General features: G+C 63.4%; 9 protein-coding genes across 9 annotated transcripts; 1 reads left to right on the top strand and 8 right to left on the bottom strand.

Moving 5' to 3' along the window:
• Positions 1-326: 326 nt before the first annotated feature.
• LOC62_01G000236 (uncharacterized protein) lies at positions 327-1686 on the bottom strand. The gene is made up of 5 exons (XM_062766657.1): positions 1537-1686; positions 1294-1499; positions 896-1207; positions 468-748; positions 327-418 (listed from the first exon to the last, which is right to left on the bottom strand). Exons 1-5 carry the CDS (start codon positions 1547-1549, stop codon positions 373-375), a joined length of 858 nt encoding a protein of 285 aa, XP_062622641.1. The 5' UTR covers positions 1550-1686; the 3' UTR covers positions 327-372.
• A 493-nt stretch (positions 1687-2179) lies between these two features.
• ostd-1 (Dolichyl-diphosphooligosaccharide--protein glycosyltransferase subunit 2) lies at positions 2180-3722 on the bottom strand. Its single transcript, XM_062766656.1, has 5 exons — positions 3554-3722; positions 3192-3393; positions 2554-2856; positions 2390-2515; positions 2180-2343 (listed from the first exon to the last, which is right to left on the bottom strand). The coding sequence occupies exons 1-5, from the start codon at positions 3685-3687 to the stop codon at positions 2239-2241; spliced, it is 870 nt and encodes a 289-aa protein (XP_062622640.1). The 5' UTR covers positions 3688-3722; the 3' UTR covers positions 2180-2238.
• A 342-nt stretch (positions 3723-4064) lies between these two features.
• ADHFE1 (Hydroxyacid-oxoacid transhydrogenase, mitochondrial) lies at positions 4065-6433 on the bottom strand. Its single transcript, XM_062766655.1, has 2 exons — positions 6108-6433; positions 4065-5528 (listed from the first exon to the last, which is right to left on the bottom strand). Exons 1-2 carry the CDS (start codon positions 6309-6311, stop codon positions 4191-4193), a joined length of 1542 nt encoding a protein of 513 aa, XP_062622639.1. The 5' UTR covers positions 6312-6433; the 3' UTR covers positions 4065-4190.
• A 1225-nt stretch (positions 6434-7658) lies between these two features.
• On the top strand, positions 7659-9915 carry LOC62_01G000233 (uncharacterized protein). The gene is made up of 4 exons (XM_062766654.1): positions 7659-8821; positions 8898-9042; positions 9113-9357; positions 9397-9915. Exons 1-4 carry the CDS (start codon positions 7997-7999, stop codon positions 9724-9726), a joined length of 1545 nt encoding a protein of 514 aa, XP_062622638.1. The 5' UTR covers positions 7659-7996; the 3' UTR covers positions 9727-9915.
• Positions 9916-10306: 391 nt separating this feature from the next.
• Positions 10307-11621, bottom strand: LOC62_01G000232 (uncharacterized protein; the record flags this gene model as incomplete). The annotated part of the gene is made up of 3 exons (XM_062766653.1): positions 10307-10394; positions 10434-11098; positions 11154-11621. The coding sequence occupies 3 exons, from the start codon at positions 11619-11621 to the stop codon at positions 10307-10309; spliced, it is 1221 nt and encodes a 406-aa protein (XP_062622637.1).
• Positions 11622-12145: 524 nt separating this feature from the next.
• Positions 12146-12880, bottom strand: LOC62_01G000231 (uncharacterized protein). The gene is made up of 3 exons (XM_062766652.1): positions 12778-12880; positions 12498-12707; positions 12146-12281 (listed from the first exon to the last, which is right to left on the bottom strand). Exons 1-3 carry the CDS (start codon positions 12825-12827, stop codon positions 12176-12178), a joined length of 366 nt encoding a protein of 121 aa, XP_062622636.1. The 5' UTR covers positions 12828-12880; the 3' UTR covers positions 12146-12175.
• A 724-nt stretch (positions 12881-13604) lies between these two features.
• Positions 13605-13877, bottom strand: LOC62_01G000230 (uncharacterized protein; the record flags this gene model as incomplete). Its single annotated transcript, XM_062766651.1, has 3 exons — positions 13605-13721; positions 13762-13791; positions 13845-13877. The coding sequence occupies 3 exons, from the start codon at positions 13875-13877 to the stop codon at positions 13605-13607; spliced, it is 180 nt and encodes a 59-aa protein (XP_062622635.1).
• Positions 13878-15588: 1711 nt separating this feature from the next.
• Positions 15589-16247, bottom strand: LOC62_01G000229 (uncharacterized protein; the record flags this gene model as incomplete). The annotated part of the gene is made up of 2 exons (XM_062766650.1): positions 15815-16247; positions 15589-15782 (listed from the first exon to the last, which is right to left on the bottom strand). The coding sequence occupies exons 1-2, from the start codon at positions 15927-15929 to the stop codon at positions 15589-15591; spliced, it is 309 nt and encodes a 102-aa protein (XP_062622634.1). The 5' UTR covers positions 15930-16247.
• A 361-nt stretch (positions 16248-16608) lies between these two features.
• On the bottom strand, positions 16609-17734 carry LOC62_01G000228 (uncharacterized protein; the record flags this gene model as incomplete). Its single annotated transcript, XM_062766649.1, has 3 exons — positions 16609-17439; positions 17491-17503; positions 17728-17734. 3 exons carry the CDS (start codon positions 17732-17734, stop codon positions 16674-16676), a joined length of 786 nt encoding a protein of 261 aa, XP_062622633.1. The 3' UTR covers positions 16609-16673.
• Between the last annotated feature and the right edge of the window lie 1114 nt (positions 17735-18848).

Raw genomic sequence — 18848 nt, 5'->3', positions numbered from 1 at the left:
GGAGGGGCGTGGCTCTACAGTAGGGGGAATGTGGCACTCGACGGAGGGCTTGGGAGCTCCGGCGTGCGGTCTACAGTCGACTCGCAGCAGCAGGTAAAAGGGGCGTAGTAGTCGCTTGGCCGACTGTACGAAGACTCCCACGCCGACATTTTGGCACCTGACAGGCCCTTCTTGCCCTGTTGCCTTTGTTGGCCGCAAAGTCAGCGACCGCGTCTGCCGTCTGCTTCACAACCAGCCAACATGCTCGCAGCCGTGATGGTGAGACAATTTAAGGGTCAGTATCAGTCCATCCAGAGGGGAAGAAGCTTCTCTCTCCGCCGTGGCAATACAGGAACCGAACCGGTGCATCTCGCACACATTACAATACACAACCTAAGCCACGTTGTTGACCTTGAAGCTCTCGCGCTGGGTCCACGAGCTGGGGCGTCAGCACAGCTAGCACAGTCAACGAGTCCAGCGGTACTCACTCCCAGAAGCCCGCGACGACGGGGTCGATCGGCTGGCCGCCCGTGCGCGCCTCGACAGCCTTGAGGGCCACGCCCGAGATCGAGCCGGGGGGCACGCCCGCGTCGGTGATGATGCGCGCGAGCCACGTCACGAGGTGGAAGTCGGCCTCGCCCGGCTCGGTGCCGGCGAGGTACGGCCCGCTCGACTTCTTGAGCAGGTGCGTGACCTCGCCGCGGATGAAGGTGCCTGCCGAAGCCCAGAGGTTCTGCGCCGACGTGTAGAGGGCCGTACGGGCCTCCTGCTGCGGGGGTGTCAGTGGGCTGCGGGCGGGTGGGGAGGGTTGATCGACTGGGTGTCGCGGCGCACCCAGTCGACCGGTGCCGATCCCGGCTTGTACGTCGCTTCGCCTCGCGCCTCGCTACGCTCGGCTCTCGGCACTGGCACTCACGTCCGGGTTCCCAGTGAAGAACGCAAGCAGGTGCCCGTTCGCGCGCTGCTTGCCCTCGAGGAAGCTCTTAAACTCGGCGGGCGCGGTCGGCGCGTACGTGTCGAGCGCCTTCTGGCGGCCGGCGAGGAAGCCGCCGACAACGCCCTTGGCCTTGGCCTCGCGGTCGGCGTCGTCGACGGGGAGGACAAACAGGTCGTTGGGGTCGTGGGCGGGGTTGTGGATCTCCTTGATGATCTTGTCGAGCTCGTGCGTGTGGTGCGCGTCGTGTGCGGGCGGCTTGGGCGCGTGCTTGAGGATCTCCTTGACGGATGACTGGGGGGTTAGTAAGGGGCGGCGTGAAGGGGCAGGAGGCAGGAGGCAGGAGGGGAGCTACAGAAACCCCACCCCACACAACTCACAATCGTCGACTCGTACTTGTGCCCGTCGGCGCTGACGAGCACCGGCACCGTACCGTTGTGGTTGACCTTGAGGAACTCGGGGTTGAAGTTTGCGCCCTCGGCGAGGTTGACCGTCTCGAGCTTGATGTCGCCGGGTGCGTAGCCGCCCTCGGTGATGGCGATGAGGGGCGCGTGGACCCAGACCGAGCCGCCAAAGGTGTAGAGGGCTGAGCTGCGTCAGCAGCGCAACATGTCGTTACTCACTGGGCTTGGACATGTTGGTGTGATGTGTTGTTGTGTAGTGGTTGTGTTGTTGTTGTTGTGTGAGGAGGATGGAGAGAAAGGATCACAACGTGCTTGGTTGCCTTTATAGCTGCTTGCTCTCTTTGCTCCGGTTGTTGCGGCTGGTACGTCAGTCGTCGTGATCTGGTAAGTAGTAGGTTGATTGCTTTGGTTGCCGCGTGCCCGCTGCTGCTGCCGTGGGAACGTGTGGCAGCTGCACTGCACTACAGTCGCCATGTCGCTCGATGGCATGCTGAAACCAAAAGAACAACGGTTCTCCATTACGTCATTGCCTTGGTACACCGCTGACGGATTTCCGACTCGGGTGGGCAGAGAGGGAGACACGCCGCAATGTCTAACCGCGGACGCCACCGGCTTAAAGGCTTGTACCACCACCATAGACCCGAGATGAGTAACGAGCCGTAGGCGTGCCGCGGCGGACGCGCGGCGGAACAACATTCAGTTGGATCTTATCACAAAGCAGTCACCGAGCCCCGTACCGAGCTCCCGAGCATGCCCCCGGCCTCGCGCCTCACTTCAGCCATCTCCCTTCCACTCGGCAGCCCCGAGTCTGGCCAAGAGCTTGCCGGCGACTGCTGCCCAAGCCACATGTCTAAGCACATCTGTGCATTTTGCTACTTCTACTTCTTCACACCGAGGTCTATGACGCAGCAGCGCTCGCGCTCAAGGCGCGCCGCCGGCCTTGAGGCGCTGAGCGCGGGCAGCGCGGAGCGCCACTGTGCCGACGTAGGCCGTGACAGCGGCGAGGGCGAGGAAGGGGGGAAGGAGCTGGGTGCGTCAGTGGTGAAACCGGGCCTCATACTTCACCACTTACCTGGTACAGGCGCCATCCGATCCAGTAGCGCAGAATCAGGCCCTCGAGACCGACAAGGCAGGCGAGGAAGGCGTACATGGCCGTAGGGGGCGTCTGGAACTGGAGGTTGGGGGCAACGTTGTTGATCTGCGCGTGTCAGTTGCTGTCGTACACGCACAACTCACCAAGAGAACAAGGAGTGCCCAAGGCGCAAGTACCCCCACGACACCAGTGACAGACTTAACAAAGGCAATCTCGCGCTCCTCCTCCTTGAACGTGTGGAAGAGGTATCCCTGCTCGGCGAACGCTGGCTCGCCAGCACGAGGGGGCAGCGAGTGGCGCTTGCGCGCGGGCTCGCCAGAGCCGGGGAGCTCGAGCACGCCGAGAGGGAAGGAGAGGGGCTTGCGGGCGTCACCGTCGGAGAGGAGGAGGCGGGCGTTGAGCGCGCCAGAGGTCACGGCGAGGCCGAGAGGGGGCTTGGCGGTATCCTGCGGAGTCAGCGGGTGTACACAGGCTGCGAGCAGTCATGCGGGGTGGTGTCGGTCGGTCTACGCAGACGAGACGAGACGACAGCTGCGCCGAGATCGTTGCCCAACCGAGTAGCAGCAGCGACCGAGTAGCAGCAGCGACCGAGTAGCAGCAGGACTGCCGCCGCCAGGCTCGGTGGTCGGTCGTGCGTAGACATCTCACCAGCCACACAGCGAGCCGCGCTCGCCGGCCCAGCGTCCACGCCGATGCCAACCACCCTTCACTGGCCCCCGCCCTCGCCGTCATCATGCGCAGCACCCCGAAGAACAACCCGCAAACAGCCAGCGCGACTCACCAAAAAGTACGTCGCCTTGCCATTCGCCTTGACGCCGACCTGGAGCACGACCTCCTCGCCGCTGTCGTCCGAGAGGGCGACGAACGCAGCCTTGGGCACGACGCCCTCGCCCGAGTCCGAGTCGACGATGCTGAACGCGAGCTTGAGCGTCGCGGCCGAGGGGAGCGCGAGGGGGGTGGTCCAGCCCGAGGTCTTGGTGAAGCTGGCGAGGGGTCAGCCTTTGCTCTGTTGCATCCGTCCCTCTCGAACGTGCTGGTGCGCGGTACGCTTGTGACCACGCACATGCGTGACACCAGCGCCGGCCGCCCGCGAGCCCGTCTGCGGCGGCCTCGTGCGGCCTCGCCTCGCCTCGTCCAACTCACACCAGCGCGTCGTCGCTCACGCCGCCGAGCGAAACCACCGCCTTGCCGCCCTTGATCGCCAGCGAAGACGACGCGGCAGTGACGGCCGACGCCGCGACAAGAGCCGCGGCCAGTGCTCTCCTGATTCCGCGCATGGTTGTGTGGTGGTGGTGATGCGGTGTTGTTGGAGTGACGAGCGAGCACGAAGTTGACTGACTTTGGATGATGCCGCCGGTGAGCGCGGTGAGTGCGGTTGGCGCGACGTGGCGTGGGGGTTGCCACGTGGTGTGGCACTTGGGCGGTGATTGCACCGGGCTGGATTGTTCAACGACACGACTTGCTGCGCGCTGCGACTTGCAACACGGCACTGTGCATCAACTTCATGATGACTGGCGACAGACAGAGAAGTGCTGGCACGGCATTGCACTCCCCTTATCATCTCCTCAAGCATCAGCGGCAAGGGCGAGGATGGTAACTCGCGGGCCCTCCACAATTACCCACGCGCCACTCGCTTCGCTCGCGTCTCGTCTCGCGTACTGCTACTCGATGCATACACACTTGCACTTCTCCTTAACACCTCACAACACGCGCGCGATTTTCTCGTTTTGCTGCAATAGACACTGTCGACGTGGACGTTGACGCAAACACCACACACCGCTTACCAGCGCATAGCGCCCTCAAGGATGCCCTGGAGCTGCTCGAGCTCCTGGGCCTGGTTGTCCTTGATGAGGAGAGGAGCAAGGTCAAGGACACGGCGCTGGGGAAGCATGCCCTTGGCGAGGATCTCAATGTCCGAGGTGCCGTAGCCGACCTGGGTAAGACCGCGGGGGACGGCGACCGAGTCGAGGAACTTCTGGATCTCCTCGCGGAGGAAGGCGCCAATGTCCTCGTCGCGGACCTTGGCGACCTCGTGGAGGCGGTCCTTGCCGGCGAAGATCTCGGCAGCAGTACGGTGGCGCTCGGGCGACGAGGGGGCGGTGAAGTGGAAGACGGAGGGGGCGGTGAGCGAGACGGCAACACCGTGGGGGATGAGGGGGATGTCCGGGCTGTACGAGGGGTGGAAGTACTGCTTGTCCTTGGGACGGGCCTTGTTGAGCGACGAGATGGGGTACGAGCCGGCGTGGCAGAGGTGGACACCAGCGTTGCCAAAGCCGATACCGGCAGTTGACGCGGCGAGGAGCATCTGGTGGCGGGCCTCCTCGTCACCGTGGGGGTCCTTGAAGATGCGGGGGAGGTACTTGATCGTCTGCTCAAGAGCCCACTTGGAGAAGATGTCCGAGACGGGGTTCGAGCCCTGGTAAGCGGGACGCTTGATCGGGTTGTCGGGGCGGGGGGTACGCTCGTAGTAGGGCACGGCGGTGTACGACTCGAGCGAGTGGAAGAGGACGTCGAGACCAGCGGCGACGGCGACCTCACGGGGGCAGGTGGCCGTGTTGAGGGTGTCGACAATGCCGAGAGTGGGCTTGAGCGCACGCGAGGCAATACCAGTCTTGAACTTCCTGGAGGGAATGTCAAGGATGGCGGTGCCGGTCGTCTCCGAGCCGGTACCGGCGGTAGTGGGGACGGCGATCAAGGGCTTGAGCTTCTTCTCGATCGGGGTACCCTTGCCGACGGGGGCGTTGATGAACTCGTACATGTCCTTGTCGGGGTAGCACGAGAGGAGGTTGGCAGCCTTGGCCGTGTCCATGGTGGAACCACCACCAACAGCGAGGAAGTGGGTGATGTCGTTGCCGCGGGTCCAGTCAATGGCCTCGTTCCACGAGTTCTCAGTGGGCTCGACCGAGATCTTGTCAAAGACGACGAAGGGGAGGTTCTGCTGCTGGAGGGCCTGCTCGACCGTCTTCATGACGGGGAGCTTGGCAATGTTGGGGTCGGTGAAGACGGCAATCTTGGCCTTGGCCTGCTCGTTGGCGGGGAGGAGGTTGATCATGTTCCTGAGGTCCATGCCGACCTCGCGGGTGGCGCCGGTACCGAAGCGGAGGGTGGACGCGGCCATCTGAAGCAAGTGTTAGCATGTGCTGCGCTTGCATGCATGCATGCGGGCGCGCGATGGCGTGGGCACAGTCGGCGCGGCGCGGCCGGCCGAGTAGCACAAGTCGCGCGTCGCGCGTCGGCTAAACTTGGCACACTGCGGGGCAGTTGCGATATCCATGCCGCGAGTGTTTCTCCGCCGGCATCGCGGCGCACGGAATGCGTGGTGGTGAGGAGAGCGTCGTCGGTGTGCCGGGCACAGTCGGCGCCGTCCTCACCACTGCAGAGGCCGTGGTAGTTGTCGCCGAGCCCGGTGCCAAGACCCGGACCTTGCCGCGGGGGCGGCGGCTTCTTGGTGGGGCCTGGTCTTCCCCGCCTTCCTCGTCTTCCTCGTCTTCCCTCCAGTATGCTCGCTCTGCTCGAAAGGAAGGTAGGCCCACCCACCCGCCCTCGAGCGATGCTCGCAAGGAAGGTCGCCCACCCACCCACCCTGCTGGCGCGAGCGATACTCTGCCCGCCCACCCACCCCTATGCGCTGCGCGCAAGAAGTATGCCACCACCCACCCCTCCACCCGGCTCCGCCTCCCCCTCCATTTCAACTCACCTCGAACGCGTAGTCCGTGTTGCCTTGGGGGGCACCGGGCAGGTCAACCGGCGTCGCCAGACCGCGCTTGCCGTGGTCGTGAGTCGCTCCCGAGGCACACGAATGCGCCGCCGTGTGAGTACGTCCACATCCCCTGCAGCCCGCCGAGGCGGTGAGGGACATGAGCTTGACGATGGAGGCGCGCGAAGCTGGAGCAGGCGGCATTGTGGTGGTGTTTTAGAGAGTGGTGAGTAGGGGTGGGGCAAGAGCGAGAGAAGAGGAGGGCGAGATCCGTGGTGTCGTCGTCTTTAAAAGAGAGGTAGCGTAGGTGTATGGCTGCTCGTTGGTGGATGTGCCCCGTAGCAAGAGGAATGGGCTGCGTGCCCCAATGCGCTCATCTCGGCTCGAGGGGTGTGTAGGCGATGGGCGTGCGGCCTGCAGTGTGTGTGGCTTGTGGCTCCCCGGCGTCTTTGGTACGCGGCCGTGTTCCGGCCCGGCTAAAACCTAACCACAAGCAAGGCTGGGGTCGATGGAACTGCCCCGCACATGTGACAAGGCCGAAATGCGTACAAGCGTCCACGGGGGTAAAGTCGCGTGACAAAGGGAAGGGACTGGACAAGGATGAGGTTAGCCACGTGGCTTTACTCCCGCTTCAGCTAGTCGCCTAGTCCCTCTCAAGTGTCTATTTACGCAGTCGTGGCAGGCATCGACCCTCGGCCATGCAGGTAATGGCAGGTTCTTGGCGCACAGTGGCCCCGTCAGAGTGCCCTTTGTTGAGCCCTCGATGGTTGAACAGTATTAGCAGCAAAAGGCCCAAGTTGACAAAGCTGGCGCCGCAGCAGTGAGTCAGTCGGGCCAGAGATACACTCAGCAAGCTGATTATATACAAATGCCATGTGCTGCTCTCACTCGTCGCGTCGTTGCACAGCTGCCGCAGCTTGCTGAGCCTGAGCCGCTTGCCCACCTACCTCGGCCACCACCCAACCCACCCAGTAGCATTTTGATTTCCTAGGCAGGTTTTGGTTTGCCGTGTCGTGTCGATCAAAGGGTAATTGGCGGCAACATAGGGCCTGTTAGGGCCCACCCGCCCGCCCGTATAAGCAACCTTGCGTCATTGGCAGTGTCGTGTCGGTGCCTCGGTGTGCATGCCAGACGTGCAAAGTGGCCAAGTCGACTCAGGGCAGCACGAGAGGGGTCTAGGCTTGAAGGGCAGAATGCTTCAGACAAGACGAGCAGGAGCGAGCAGGAGCAAACTCCAAAGGTTCAGATTCGAGGCTGCGTCGTCGCCGTCCGCTGTCGTCTGGCTCGCAGCTCACGCAGCAGTGGTAAGCGGAGTCACTGGGAAGTCACTGCGGCAAATGCAGAGCGGAGCGAGCGAGTGTAGCGAGTGCTGCTCCTAAGGAACAACCACAACACTCTGACACAATTGTCCTAAACGCGACGGTGCAGTACACGCCTAAGCAAGCAGCTGTGTAACTGCACACCCGACAAACGAGAACAAGACGGCGACAACTCGACGACGTGCATCGCACTCAATCTCACACAACTCACACATCCCCCCCCCCCCACCCTCCCAGGCCTGTGCCCGCTCGACACAATAGGATTCTTATCCGCAGCTGCGCCTCTGACCGCCTCCATCTCTGTCATTCGCACGCACCTCTGCTGTCCTCCACCGCACCGCCGCCGCCGCCGACGCGCACAGCGTGACACAGAGTCAGCCAGCACACGCTCTGGTGCGAGCTCGCACCCTCACGCACACCCCCTTTGAGGCCCCCCCGCGCGCGCGCCCTGCACCACTCGCAAGGCTCCACTCGAGCGAGTCTGTGTGCGCGCGTCTCACCAGCCAGCCAGCCCAGTGCCTTACCCCCGCCGCCCGCACAGCTCGCTCGCTCGCTGGCGTCCTACACACAATGTCCACCGTCACTGCCGCGGCACCGACGACAAGGATGCAGAGTAGTACTACGGCGGCCACGGCAGACCCGAGCCAAAGCACGGCCACGCCTGCAACGTCCACCACCAACACAACAACCCCTGGCAAGCTGCAGCACACGGCCTACCAGCAGCGCCAGCAGCGACCACGGCCCCCTCACCACACCGCCTCGTCGACATCGTCCACTTCAACCACAAGATCACTCACTCTCACTTCTCCTACTGCAAACGCACCACCACCCTTGCCAGACAATATGCCGAGCTCGAGCAGCGCAGCGCCAACATTCCAAGGCCGCCTTACCGTCTCTCCGCAGCAAGGCTTGCAGCGCCAGCCGTCTTCCTCGGCTCCCTTGCTACGGACCAACGCGCCAGTGACCGCGGCCTCAGCGCCAGTCTACCAGACGATCCACCCAGGCTGCGTGCTGTGCGGCATTGTCGCGACCGCCAGCTCCCAGACCAACTTTACCTCGTCGCCGCCCCGCTACAACTCGTCTGTCCCCACCTCTCCAATCGACGCCCGTATCCCCCTCGCACCAGCACGAGCTGCCAGTCCAGACATTTACAGGCCCGGCACACCAGACATCCTGCGTGGAGGGGCGCCTGCGCGCCCAACAGTCCCCGGGTCGGGGTCGCCCACAAACGGCCGCAGCTCATCAACGCAAGACTCGTATGTCTCGGGGCGGCACATCATCTACCGCGACGACGACATTACCGTCTACCCCGCCGACGACGCCGACGCGCTGTGCGGCGGAGGGCGCCATTTGACCATTGTTCTCAACAGGCACCTCACCAGCGTCTACCAGTTTGTGAGTTCTATTGCTAGCTTGGCGCGCGGCTGGCTGCATTGCCTTGCGGGCAACATTGTGCTAATGAAACACACAGGGCCCCACCGATCTGGCGCTCCTCTCCCACATCACAGCCACCGCCAGCAGGCTCCTGCTCGCGACTGCGGCCAAGTCGCCAGAGGCCGCAGACCGCATCTTCGGCGCAAAGGACGTGTCGGTCGGTTTCGTCAATGGAATGCCCCGTGCGTACGAGCGTCGAGCGGCACACACACCGCGCGCTTCCTTTGGCCTTTGCTGACGTCCTTCTTCTAGGCGACCCGCGCTCCCCGTATGCGCACCTTCACGCCCAGGCCTTCCTCGGCCCCTTTGAAAAGTCACTGCCGGGTTCCACGTTGTGGCGGCGAAACGTCGTGTTCGGCACGCTGAACTGGTGGGCGATTCCCGACCTCATCGCCGAGATTCGTGAGGAGACGTCCAACAACAGGATCAAGTCGGGCTATGAGAACCTCAGACCAAATGCTCCGCTGAGCAAGGTGCCGGACGCGGGTGCGGCCGAGGTGAGCAGCTGCTTGATGATAGCTGCTAACGACTCCCAGGGCTTCCCCAATGTCCTCAACCCGCCATCCTACACGGACAACACGCCACCAAAGGTCCCCCTTGACAAGGGCAAGAGCATCTCGGACATCCAGGACACGGACCCGTACGCCGAGACGCCAACGCGCAAGTCCAAGTCGACCCTTGACCGCAAGAGCTCGGCAGCGTCGACCATCACCATCAGGCCACCTGTGCCCGCCGCCGAGGCGGACGCGTGGACGGCCATTGACCTGGGCGGCAGCCCAGAAGGCAGCGCGCGCACGTCGCTGCAGAGCTCGACGACGAGCTCGAACCGCAGCTCGCTCCAGAGCCCCACCATTTCCAAGGCGTAATGTGGCGCCGAACACTCCTGACTGTCTCGCACCACGACGTCGCCATTCCACCCACACACCCCCCACACTTCGGTTACCTGCACAAAACTACCACGCGGTCGCACCGAACACGATCAAGCACGCGGCGATAGAGGCCGCGCGCACCTGCATGGGCATGAGGATTCATTATGCATTATTCATGGTTTGAGGGGATGCGTAGGTGGGGCCACCGGGGGCCGAGGGACGGCGGCCGTCGGCGCCAAGGCCACACGGCAGGTCAACGGGACAGACGACTGCGAGTCATCGAGTCCAGGCTGCGGGGTACGCTGAATGGTCCGAGGCGGGAGTGAGAGATCTTTTTGAGCATGGAGCACCGCAGCCAGACGCGTCCACTCGCAGTCGCGCAGTTACTACGCAGCGACGCTGGCCAACCAACCACAGCGTGACTGACTGCTTTCTCAAACTCTGGCACCTGGAGCTGCCGCACAACAGGGCTCGCCAGAACACGCCACAGTGGCACCAGCGCCACGGCACAACGTGACGGCGTGCATCGCAATGTCTATACAGTGAAGGTCGTCGACACGTCTCTGTCTTCCCCCGCCTAATCGTGCAGGTTGGACAGCTGGCGCTGGTAGTGCTTGAGACGCTCAGTGATGCGGTCCTCCATCGTGAGCTCGCTCGCCTGGTGGCTGGGGGTCAGCGCCTCCCCGCCTTTGCCGCCGACTCACTGGCTCTTCTCGGCAAGCTTACGCATGCTCTCGACGACCCACTTTTCGCGGCGGGCAACGTCGCGCTCGCGCTCCTCGACCTCGATCTCGCGCTCGCGGAAGCGGCGGCGGTCGTCGGCGGTGCGGTCGTGGTCGTCTCTCTCTGCCGCGCCTGGCGCTTCGACCACGACCGTGGTCGTCGGCTGCGTGGCCTTGGGGACTGCCGTCGCCGTGATGGTGTTGCCGAGGCGCGGAGTGGCGGGGCAAGTGCACGGCTCGGCGCGGCATCTGTCGAGCTCGGCGTACAGCCGCTCGCGGGAGAGCAGGGACGACGTGAGCGCGGCGAGCAGCGCGGCGTGCTCGCTCACCGCGTCAGCCGCGCGCAGGACCCACACCTCGCGCTCGCGCCCAGCCGCAGTGGAGCGCACGACGCTCGCGCCGGCGGACAGCTCCTCGATAGTCCACCACCCGCTGGCGTCGGCGTGCGCCTGCGCATTCCACAGCTGCAGGCCGGTGCCGAGGCGCACGAGGTCGAGCGCGCGCGCGCGGTCCGCGCCGCCGAGGCCGGGGGCGAGGATCGCCCCGAGGCCGGGGTCGGGGATGAGCAGGGCGGCCAGCGGCGGGGGGAGGAAGCCGCTCAGCTGGTTCAGCAGGGCGAGGCGCTCGGCGACCTGGATCTCTTGCGCCTGCGGGGTGGGCGTTAGTGGTGCTTTGTTAGACGAGGCGCTGGTCACCACTCACGCGGAGCACACGGTGGCGGCCGGTGATCGTCGGCAGCGTGCCCTTCGGCACGCCGAGCACGATGGCCAGGATGCTCAGCCCGAGCGTGACCCACAGAAGGGGGTGCGGCGCGCCAAAGTTCCACCAGGGCGCGGGTGGGGTCGCGGCGCTCTCGGGGACAGCCACGACGGCGGCGGCGGGCTTCTTGTCCTCCTTGATCTCCCTCTCGCGCTCCTTCTTCTTCGGCGCCGCGGGCGGGGTGAGCGAGCGCGCAGTGGCGCCAAAAGCGCCGGGCACGCCGTCCATGGCTCCGGGCAAGTTGGGAACAGAGTACGGGTTGATGTAGATGGTCGGCAGCTGGATGGGGATCGGCTCGCCGGCTTTGTTCTGCTGGATGTGGATTGCGTTGGCGGCAGCGGCTGCGTCGGCCTTGTCCTTGGACATCAGCGACGGGAGGGCGCTCGGCCCATACCCAGTGTTGGCTGCCATCGTGCGTGGTGGGATGGTTGGATGTGTGTGCTGGATGATGATGATGTTTGGATGGAAGAGGATGGAAGAGGGACGGACGGTGCGTTTCTGTCATTTAAAGTGGTCAGTGCGAGGAGGGGGGACGGGGGGATTGGGGTGGGGCTGGGATGGGAGTGGGAGACGAGAAACAGGGCGGGAGGGGAGTGACTCGCGCCAGGCCAAAGGAGGGCACACTGTTCGAGAGCGAGCGAGGGCGAGGCGAGCAGCGAGCACGACCACTGTGACCACCTCAGCACGCACAGCGCCACAACGCGCACTCGCACAGGTCGCTGTGCCTCGCCGCTCGCTGCCTCGACTCGTCACGCACACCCCCTCGACGATATCAGCCTTTTGTTCAGCGACAAAGAATATTGTCAGTCAGTCGGTATCAGCAGAGATCAGCGATCGTCACGCCTGCACCGTGGCACGCTTCTTTCTCCTCCACTCTTATTGTTCCTCGCAACATCCCTCCACACTCGCGTCAGTCCCTTCCCCAAACACGCCCCTCTACCCAGGTACAACTGCATCCAACCCTTTTACGACGTCGCCGCCGACGCGGCGGCGGCGCCCGCAGCGTGGGCGGCTTCGGGGGCGAGCATGATCTTGGGGACGGTGAGAGCAAAGACGCCGGAAAGGGCCATTCTGTCTGTTAGCGGGGAAGGCGGAGCCCGGAGTCAGGTGGGGGGAGGCGGAGCGGTGGAGGGGTGGGTGGGCGGGCACAGTATCGCTCGCGCCAGCAGGGGGGGTGGGCGGGCGAGCCACCTTCCTTTCGAGCGGAGCGAGAGCAGTGTTGAATCGAGGGAGACGAGGAAGGCGGGGAAGACGAGGAAGGCAAGCAAGACAAGCAACACCACTCACCCAATCGTCGCCAGGGGGCTCGCCGCGTCCTTGCCCTTGCGCAGCGGCTCGGCCGTGACGTACTGCTGGACAGCGAGCACCATTGCCGACCAGATGATGAGCGGGTTACGCATGAACATGCCTCCGCCGGCCATCATCATCGTCGACGAGCCGAAGATGTCCTTCTTCTCGGCCCACTCGGGCGAGAAGGGCAGGTGGTAGGGGTAGAGCCTGCGCACGAGGGTCAGCCAGCGCGCGAGACGAGTCACCGCGTTGGCGGGACAACAGCGCCGTGACTCACTTCTCCGCCTTGGGGTTGGACTTGTCGTAGACGGGCGCGACGACGGTCATTGTTGCTGCTGTTGTTACTGGTGTGGAGAAGTCTGTCGAAGGTTGCTGTTGAGTGGTCGCGCGGCGCCGTCACACCATCCATCCACTGGCCGCTGGATATCTCGGCGCAGGGAGGGCCCCGGCTCGCGGGCCGACGATGCAATTAATCACACGTCATTGATTGTGGCGGATTGTGGGCTGTTGGTGTTGACTTTGACTGCTCGTGCTGCTAGCAGGACGCGTGCACCAGGCGCCAAACTCTGACTCATGGTGCGCTGCGTTGCTGGCTGCTGGGATGCACGGTCCATGGTAGCATGTTGTCCGGTGGCATTTGGCCATCGGGCTTGCAGGCTGAGTTGCTCACGGCCGGTTGGTGGTACGACTGGTCACTCTCCGTCCGCTCCACCGGAATGCGGCTTGTTGGTTGTCGTGCAGGCCGGTGCGTCATGCTAGTCTGTGGCGGAACGACCATGGCGTGAACCTTGCTTGACCTTAGTGCCGGAATGGAGTTGGCCACATACGTCGTCACCTTCCATTGCTGCGATTCATGGCGTTGGGATGACTGGCGCGCCTCGTCACCGCATCGTTCCTAAGGAGAGCCTGCAACCTCACTGGCCAGCGCCGGCCCATGACTTGCAGACGCGAGAGCTATTCATTCAAACAGACTACTTGATCCACACCGTTGCTCAAGCTACGTTCGACTCCCCGACGGCCTCCGACTCGAGCTTCGTCTTCAGCTCATGGCGGCTTTGCGACAGTACCTCGGTGAGCTCGTGGGCCGATGAGAGGCTGTCGTACTCAAGAGGGAGGGCCGGTGCTCCACCCCTCCTCGGCAGCACCGCCGGTCGCACGAGGCGGGAGCGTCCAATCACCCTGGGTAGGAACACCGGACGTAACGGTAGCCTCGCCCTTCGTCTGCTCGCAAGTCAGTGGCGCCGCTGGGAGGGGGGCCTACCTGGCCGGCTTTGGCGGTCTCCCCAGTAGGCTGGATCTCGTTAGCGATCAGCGGGTCACCGGACAGTGACGGCGACGGCTCACGACAGAGGTGCTGGTGGGAGCGTTCGAAGACATTGTTGGTTTGTTGTGTAGGAGTGGGTGGATGGGTGGATGGAGATGCCGGGGAGGGGCAGCGCCACAACGCCGCTATATAAGGTCGAGGGAAGGTAGCTAGCTCCCAGGGCTCGGGCACGTCATGTGCGGCGACGACACTTGCGAGTACGGAATGTGATGGGTCGAGCAGGGCACGACATTGAGTGGTAGTCTCGGTGCTACTCCATAGCCGCATGTGGGGGCCAACGCCAACCCACCGTCGTCCGTGGAAGGAGGGACCACCGCTTGGCAATCCTTCCTGTAGCAGGGCCGCGACAGAAGAATGGAATAAAACGTTGTGGGCCGATCGCTGGCAAGTTGCAAGATCTGTCTGTATGCAGCGACTGCCAGGACGTACAGACGCACGGGTCAGCTAGCTATCATGTGGCCAGCATCAGCTGGTCTGATCGAGACTGGGGGAATGACGACACACAAACCTTGTTTACGGTAGCGTAAAGCTTGGGCAGTAGCTCCGGGGCGGAAGCGCATCCTCCGGCATTCATTCACATACACTACTTGGGCCGTCCCTCGGCGGGAGCGTCTGAGGCATTGCGCTAGTGGTGACATACCTGGTGGTCCGGGGCAATGACGACCCACCCAGCCAGCAGCACCCCTTGCACACCATGCACATGTCCTCGTCCTGGGACCGGTCCACGCCCACGTGCAAGTCACCGCAACCGCAAACCGCCATACGTATCTATCTACTTTGTCGAGGCCGTCGGCCGTCAACACAAAACTGGCCATGACATCCTCGCCAGGCTGGGCGGCCTCGACGTCGTCCATCCCGAGGCCAACTGCTGTAGGGGTTCGTTCGTGTGGGGGCGGTGGCGGCACAAGATAGAGGGGATGAGGGATTGCAAGGGAGATGGTGCGCTTCTCCGCCCACACATACACATGTACCACGCTGCTGGTAGCACAGTCGCCTCTACCCGCGACCACATCCGGTGATAGAGTGTGGCATGTCATGAGGACACACTCACGGCACATGAAACGGGCGGAATGGAGCAGCACAGAGCAAGGGCGCCGCAGCACATGGACCCAGCACGCGTACCACCTCGATTGTGAGTGGACAGGCTACTGCCAGGGCGGAGGCGCGATACGGGGCTGCTCCTTGAAGAGTGATCTAAGGCCAAACATGGAATCATGTGGCCAGGCAAGTGGTGCGAGGTGGTTTTTGGACTTCCGCCACACTCGTTGATGACCAACAAACCTTGTGTGGGCGCATCCATCAGCCGTCTCCACCTACTTCACATGCCGGTAGTAACCACCCCTACCTGCTGTCTGTCTGTCTCGTGATCAGTCTCAGCGCCGTCGGCACGCGTGGGCCGTAGCGTCATGGGAGAGTGGAGGAGCAGTCAGATCCGTAGGGCCTCAGGCACGGACGAGTTGGTGGGAGACGGCTACGCGGGCACGCGACGCGCCGCGAGATACAGGAGGCGGCTATTGGTAGGTGCGAGTGTGAGCCGTGATTGCTGGCGTTTGTATCATTCCGCTGCCACACCGTCATGTTTGCGTTCATGATTCGATGCGGGCGAGCGAGCGAGTCTGCGACGAGACGACGCCAGATGACTCGGAGAGCTGCGATGACGGCGACGACGTGGGCGGGATGCTGCCGGTGCCCAAGATACCACCATCGCCTCCCACACCTGCAGGCACGAGATCGACGCCTCTGTCCCGAATTATACAACGTGCATTATACAGTAGTAGTGATATGGTGGTACAGCACAGGCCAAGTTACTACAGCGGGGAGGAGACGGAGCGCGTGAGCGACGTCCAGTCTGGTGTCGAGGTCCAGCGGTCGGCCGGCGGTGGGCTGGGCGACGGTGATGGGCTCGATGAGGCGGACGAGACGGACGCTGAGCGCGAGTGGGATGTCGGCGAGTCTTGCTGGTCAGCGACAGTCAGGGGAGGGCACTCACGCAGCGGGGTGGTGAACCAGTGCTGGTGGACTGGCTTCAGCGAGTCGCGGTGTGTTGGGCTCCATGTTGGCGTGGAGAATGGGCCGGGGGAGAGGCAGATGCGGAGGGCGGGCATGGTGTTTGTGTTGGTGGGGTTGGGTTTGGCTTGGATGGCGCTTGAACTGGAGCGTGGTACCGCGGTGGTGGTGACGGTGCGCCGTTCAATGCTCGCAATGCTGAGAGATGCCGAAGAATGCTGGGAGGACAAGACTGAGCACCCACCGTTCTTAAGTACACAAGTCGTCCCAAGTCACCATGACGATTTCCCCACATCCTCCGCAGCACTTGACGCAAGAGGATGCACAGACAGTCGAGTCCAGACCACAGCGGCAACCGCCACCGTCACATCCGTACCCAAGCTGCCATTTTCCCAGTGCGTGTTGGGGGAGCAAGCAGCAGCACGCGCCGGAAACGAGACGGCGGCGGCGGTGGTGGGAGGAGGAAGACGAAGGCTCACGTCGCCGGATTCGGTTCGCTCCTGACTTTCTCAGCGGATTGGTATTGCGCGGTGGTGACGCAGGCGGTGGTGGGGTGGTGGGCGGAAGGTGCGGGGGAGCTGCTGCTGCTTGCGTGCATACATGCATACAGTGCAAGTACAGGTGCTGCTGCATGCATGGCTCGTTGACATCAGTTGCTTGGTGCTTGCTTGACGCAACGGTTGCCTCCCGCCAGTGACGCATCTGCCTTTTGCGCCAAGCCTATGACCACCTCGCCTAAGTAACAACCCCGCGCCGCCGCTCGCTACGCTCGCGCCATACTCGTGAATTGGATACATTACACACTATACACAGGCAGCTATTATACTTGGACTGGGGTTGCTCTACGCCGACAGGGTGACGACGGACACGGGCGGCGGTGCGGCCTTCTTTGCAATCTCGAGGCGATCCATCTCGGCCTCGACGGCGGTCCGGAGGCCCTTGACCTCCTCGAGCTCGCTCAGCTGCATGCTCAGGCTCGAGCGCATGCGGTGGGCGTGGACCTGGTCCTTCTGGAGCTTCTTCTTGCGCTCGGCCAGCGTCGCCTCGATGCGGTCGACCTTTGTCTCGATCGGCGTGGCGGATGCGTCGATCAGCGTCGCGGCCTCGACTGCGACCTCGGGCGCCGCAGGAGCCAAGTGCAGCTTGGGCTTTGTGGCGGCGAGCAGCTCGGCGGCCTTGGCGATAAACTCCTGCTCGTGCTCGAGGTCGCGCGTGTGCTCGACGAGGAACTTGTCCCACTCGACCGCCTCGGCGGCACCCGTCTCCTCGGCCGCGCGCGCCCACTGCGTCGTGGACGTAAGCAGCACCTTGGTCCACTCGGACACCTTGGTGCTGAGCGTCTCGTCCTTCAGGTCGGCGAGCTGCAGGCGCAGCATGTCGGCGAGCGACTGCACGTCGCCCTGCGCCTCGGGCGCGTCGGGGTCGACGAGCTCAGTCGTGTCCTCTTCTTCCTCCTTGTTGTCTTCGAGCGCGGCGGCCTCAAGCGCGGCAGACAGGGCAGCAATGTTGGTCTTGGCGTCGCCCGTGTCCTCGAGGTCGGGCGTTGCGGTGCGCGCGGGCTTGGCGTCGGTGGAGGTGGACATGTCGTTGGTGCCGATGTGGCAAAGTCTCGTATCGTCAATGCAGCCCCAGCACATGGTTGTTTGTTGATGGACGCACAGTGGCAATGTGGCTTGTGGTTGTTGCAGAGGTAAAGGGGAGGGAGTGGTACGATTAGGCGACGATCCTTGGAAGACACCTCTCGCCTTTTATGTACTCCTCGTCCGGATCACCTTTTCCCGGAGTGAGTGGCCAAAGCGTCGACTCGGGCTGCTCCTCTGCACCGCTCAGCAGGAATGAGGGTGCGAAGGGGGAGGAGAAGGGGGGTGTTTGGGCGAGCGAGCGACAAGATCCTACCCGTCATTGTCCTCTCTCTTCTTCCTCTGGCGATGTACTCTGTGCCACGTTCTTCCTCCCGTCGTCCGTCTGGTCTGGTCTGGTCATGGAGATCTCGACGCAGGGAGAGTGCATTACTCATGCTCCCATCATCCTCCACCTCGAGAAGGGTAGGTAGTCAAGTGAGGCGGACGCGGGCGCGGACGCGCTCAGCCCTCACCGCTCATACCGGCCCCCGGTAGTGTCATCTCACGCGACACGAAGTTCTCGCGCCTGTGCGCGTGGGCGCGCGTGCACATCCGCGCACGATCCCGCCGCATCTCGCTCGTGTTATCGCCACTGAGCGAGGCGACGAGGTGGAGATCGGACCCCGGCCCGCCAGCCGCTGATTGTGCGTGGGTTGTCGGTGGGTCAGGATTGGGAGTGGCGAGCGGTCAGTGGCGAGTGGCGATTGCGGCATAGGCCTCGATGTGTGTCTCGGGCCAGACAACAGAAGCTGGCTCTTGACAACAGATCGCCAGGGCTATCCTCGCCCTGTCTACTCCCTAGATGGATGCTAGATGGCGTCCGACGTACGTCCCAGCAAGGCAGGCTTTTCTCTTGCCCGAATCGCCGATGGGCGTTATCACGGCGGAGCAGGCAAACAAAAGCAATAGAGGATGCCGTGAGCATTCCATCGGGCTTTTCAGGACCGACCAGACCCAGACGTCACTGGTACTCGAGGCCAGGCCCCGTTTCTCCCGATCACACCCCTTCCCAGCGTGACATGTGATCCTTGGCAAAGAGGGGGCAGTTGAGTGCGGGAGTAGAGCGCTGTTGCCTTCGCTGCATGCCTCGCTCTCAGGTGGGAGAGGTGGGAGATTCCAACCCGCTTCTTCCTCCCTCCCTCCATGCCCTGCACACGTCGCCCGCAGCAAGCAGGATTCCAGCCCTCGCCTCGGGCGGATTGTCGGGTCGGGCGAGTCGATTAGATGCTCGCGAGGTTTGTAGCGTGCGATAAGCGGGGGCCGGGTCGACGTGGAGGCCGAGGTTGGCTTGGTCAAAGCAAGCCGCGCGCATCTGTCCAAGTACTCTGCAGCATCAGTGGCTAATGCACTTGTTCCCCCTTCCCCCTCGCTTCTGAGCAGACCAGAGAGCCGCCA

Source organism: Vanrija pseudolonga, chromosome 1, assembly GCF_020906515.1.
Source record: "Vanrija pseudolonga chromosome 1, complete sequence".
Classification (NCBI taxonomy): domain Eukaryota; kingdom Fungi; phylum Basidiomycota; class Tremellomycetes; order Trichosporonales; family Trichosporonaceae; genus Vanrija; species Vanrija pseudolonga.
The sequence above is the reverse complement of the archived record's forward strand: the minus strand, read 5'-3'. Positions and strand labels throughout refer to the sequence as shown.

Bases quoted from the DNA above. Each gene is read 5' to 3' on its own strand.
- LOC62_01G000236 (XM_062766657.1), bottom strand. The intron at 1,208-1,293 runs GTGAGTTGTGTG...CTAACCCCCCAG, and splicing joins ACAAGTACGAGTCGACGATT to TCATCCGTCAAGGAGATCCT. The intron at 419-467 runs GTGAGTACCGCT...CTGACGCCCCAG, and splicing joins GTCGTCGCGGGCTTCTGGGA to CTCGTGGACCCAGCGCGAGA.
- ostd-1 (XM_062766656.1), bottom strand. From the start codon at position 3,687: ATGCGCGGAATCAGGAGAGCACTGGCCGCGGCTCTTGTCGCGGCGTCG. The intron at 3,394-3,553 runs GTGAGTTGGACG...ACCCCTCGCCAG, and splicing joins GTGAGCGACGACGCGCTGGT to CTTCACCAAGACCTCGGGCT. The intron at 2,857-3,191 runs GTGAGTCGCGCT...CTGACTCCGCAG, and splicing joins GCAAGGCGACGTACTTTTTG to GATACCGCCAAGCCCCCTCT.
- ADHFE1 (XM_062766655.1), bottom strand. From the start codon at position 6,311: ATGCCGCCTGCTCCAGCTTCGCGCGCCTCCATCGTCAAGCTCATGTCC. The intron at 5,529-6,107 runs GTGAGTTGAAAT...CACTTGCTTCAG, and splicing joins ACACGGACTACGCGTTCGAG to ATGGCCGCGTCCACCCTCCG.
- LOC62_01G000233 (XM_062766654.1), top strand. From the start codon at position 7,997: ATGTCCACCGTCACTGCCGCGGCACCGACGACAAGGATGCAGAGTAGT. The intron at 8,822-8,897 runs GTGAGTTCTATT...TGAAACACACAG, and splicing joins TCACCAGCGTCTACCAGTTT to GGCCCCACCGATCTGGCGCT. The intron at 9,358-9,396 runs GTGAGCAGCTGC...AACGACTCCCAG, and splicing joins CGGACGCGGGTGCGGCCGAG to GGCTTCCCCAATGTCCTCAA.
- LOC62_01G000231 (XM_062766652.1), bottom strand. From the start codon at position 12,827: ATGACCGTCGTCGCGCCCGTCTACGACAAGTCCAACCCCAAGGCGGAG. The intron at 12,708-12,777 runs GTGAGTCACGGC...CCTCGTGCGCAG, and splicing joins TCCAACCCCAAGGCGGAGAA to GCTCTACCCCTACCACCTGC. The intron at 12,282-12,497 runs GTGAGTGGTGTT...GCTAACAGACAG, and splicing joins AGCCCCCTGGCGACGATTGG to AATGGCCCTTTCCGGCGTCT.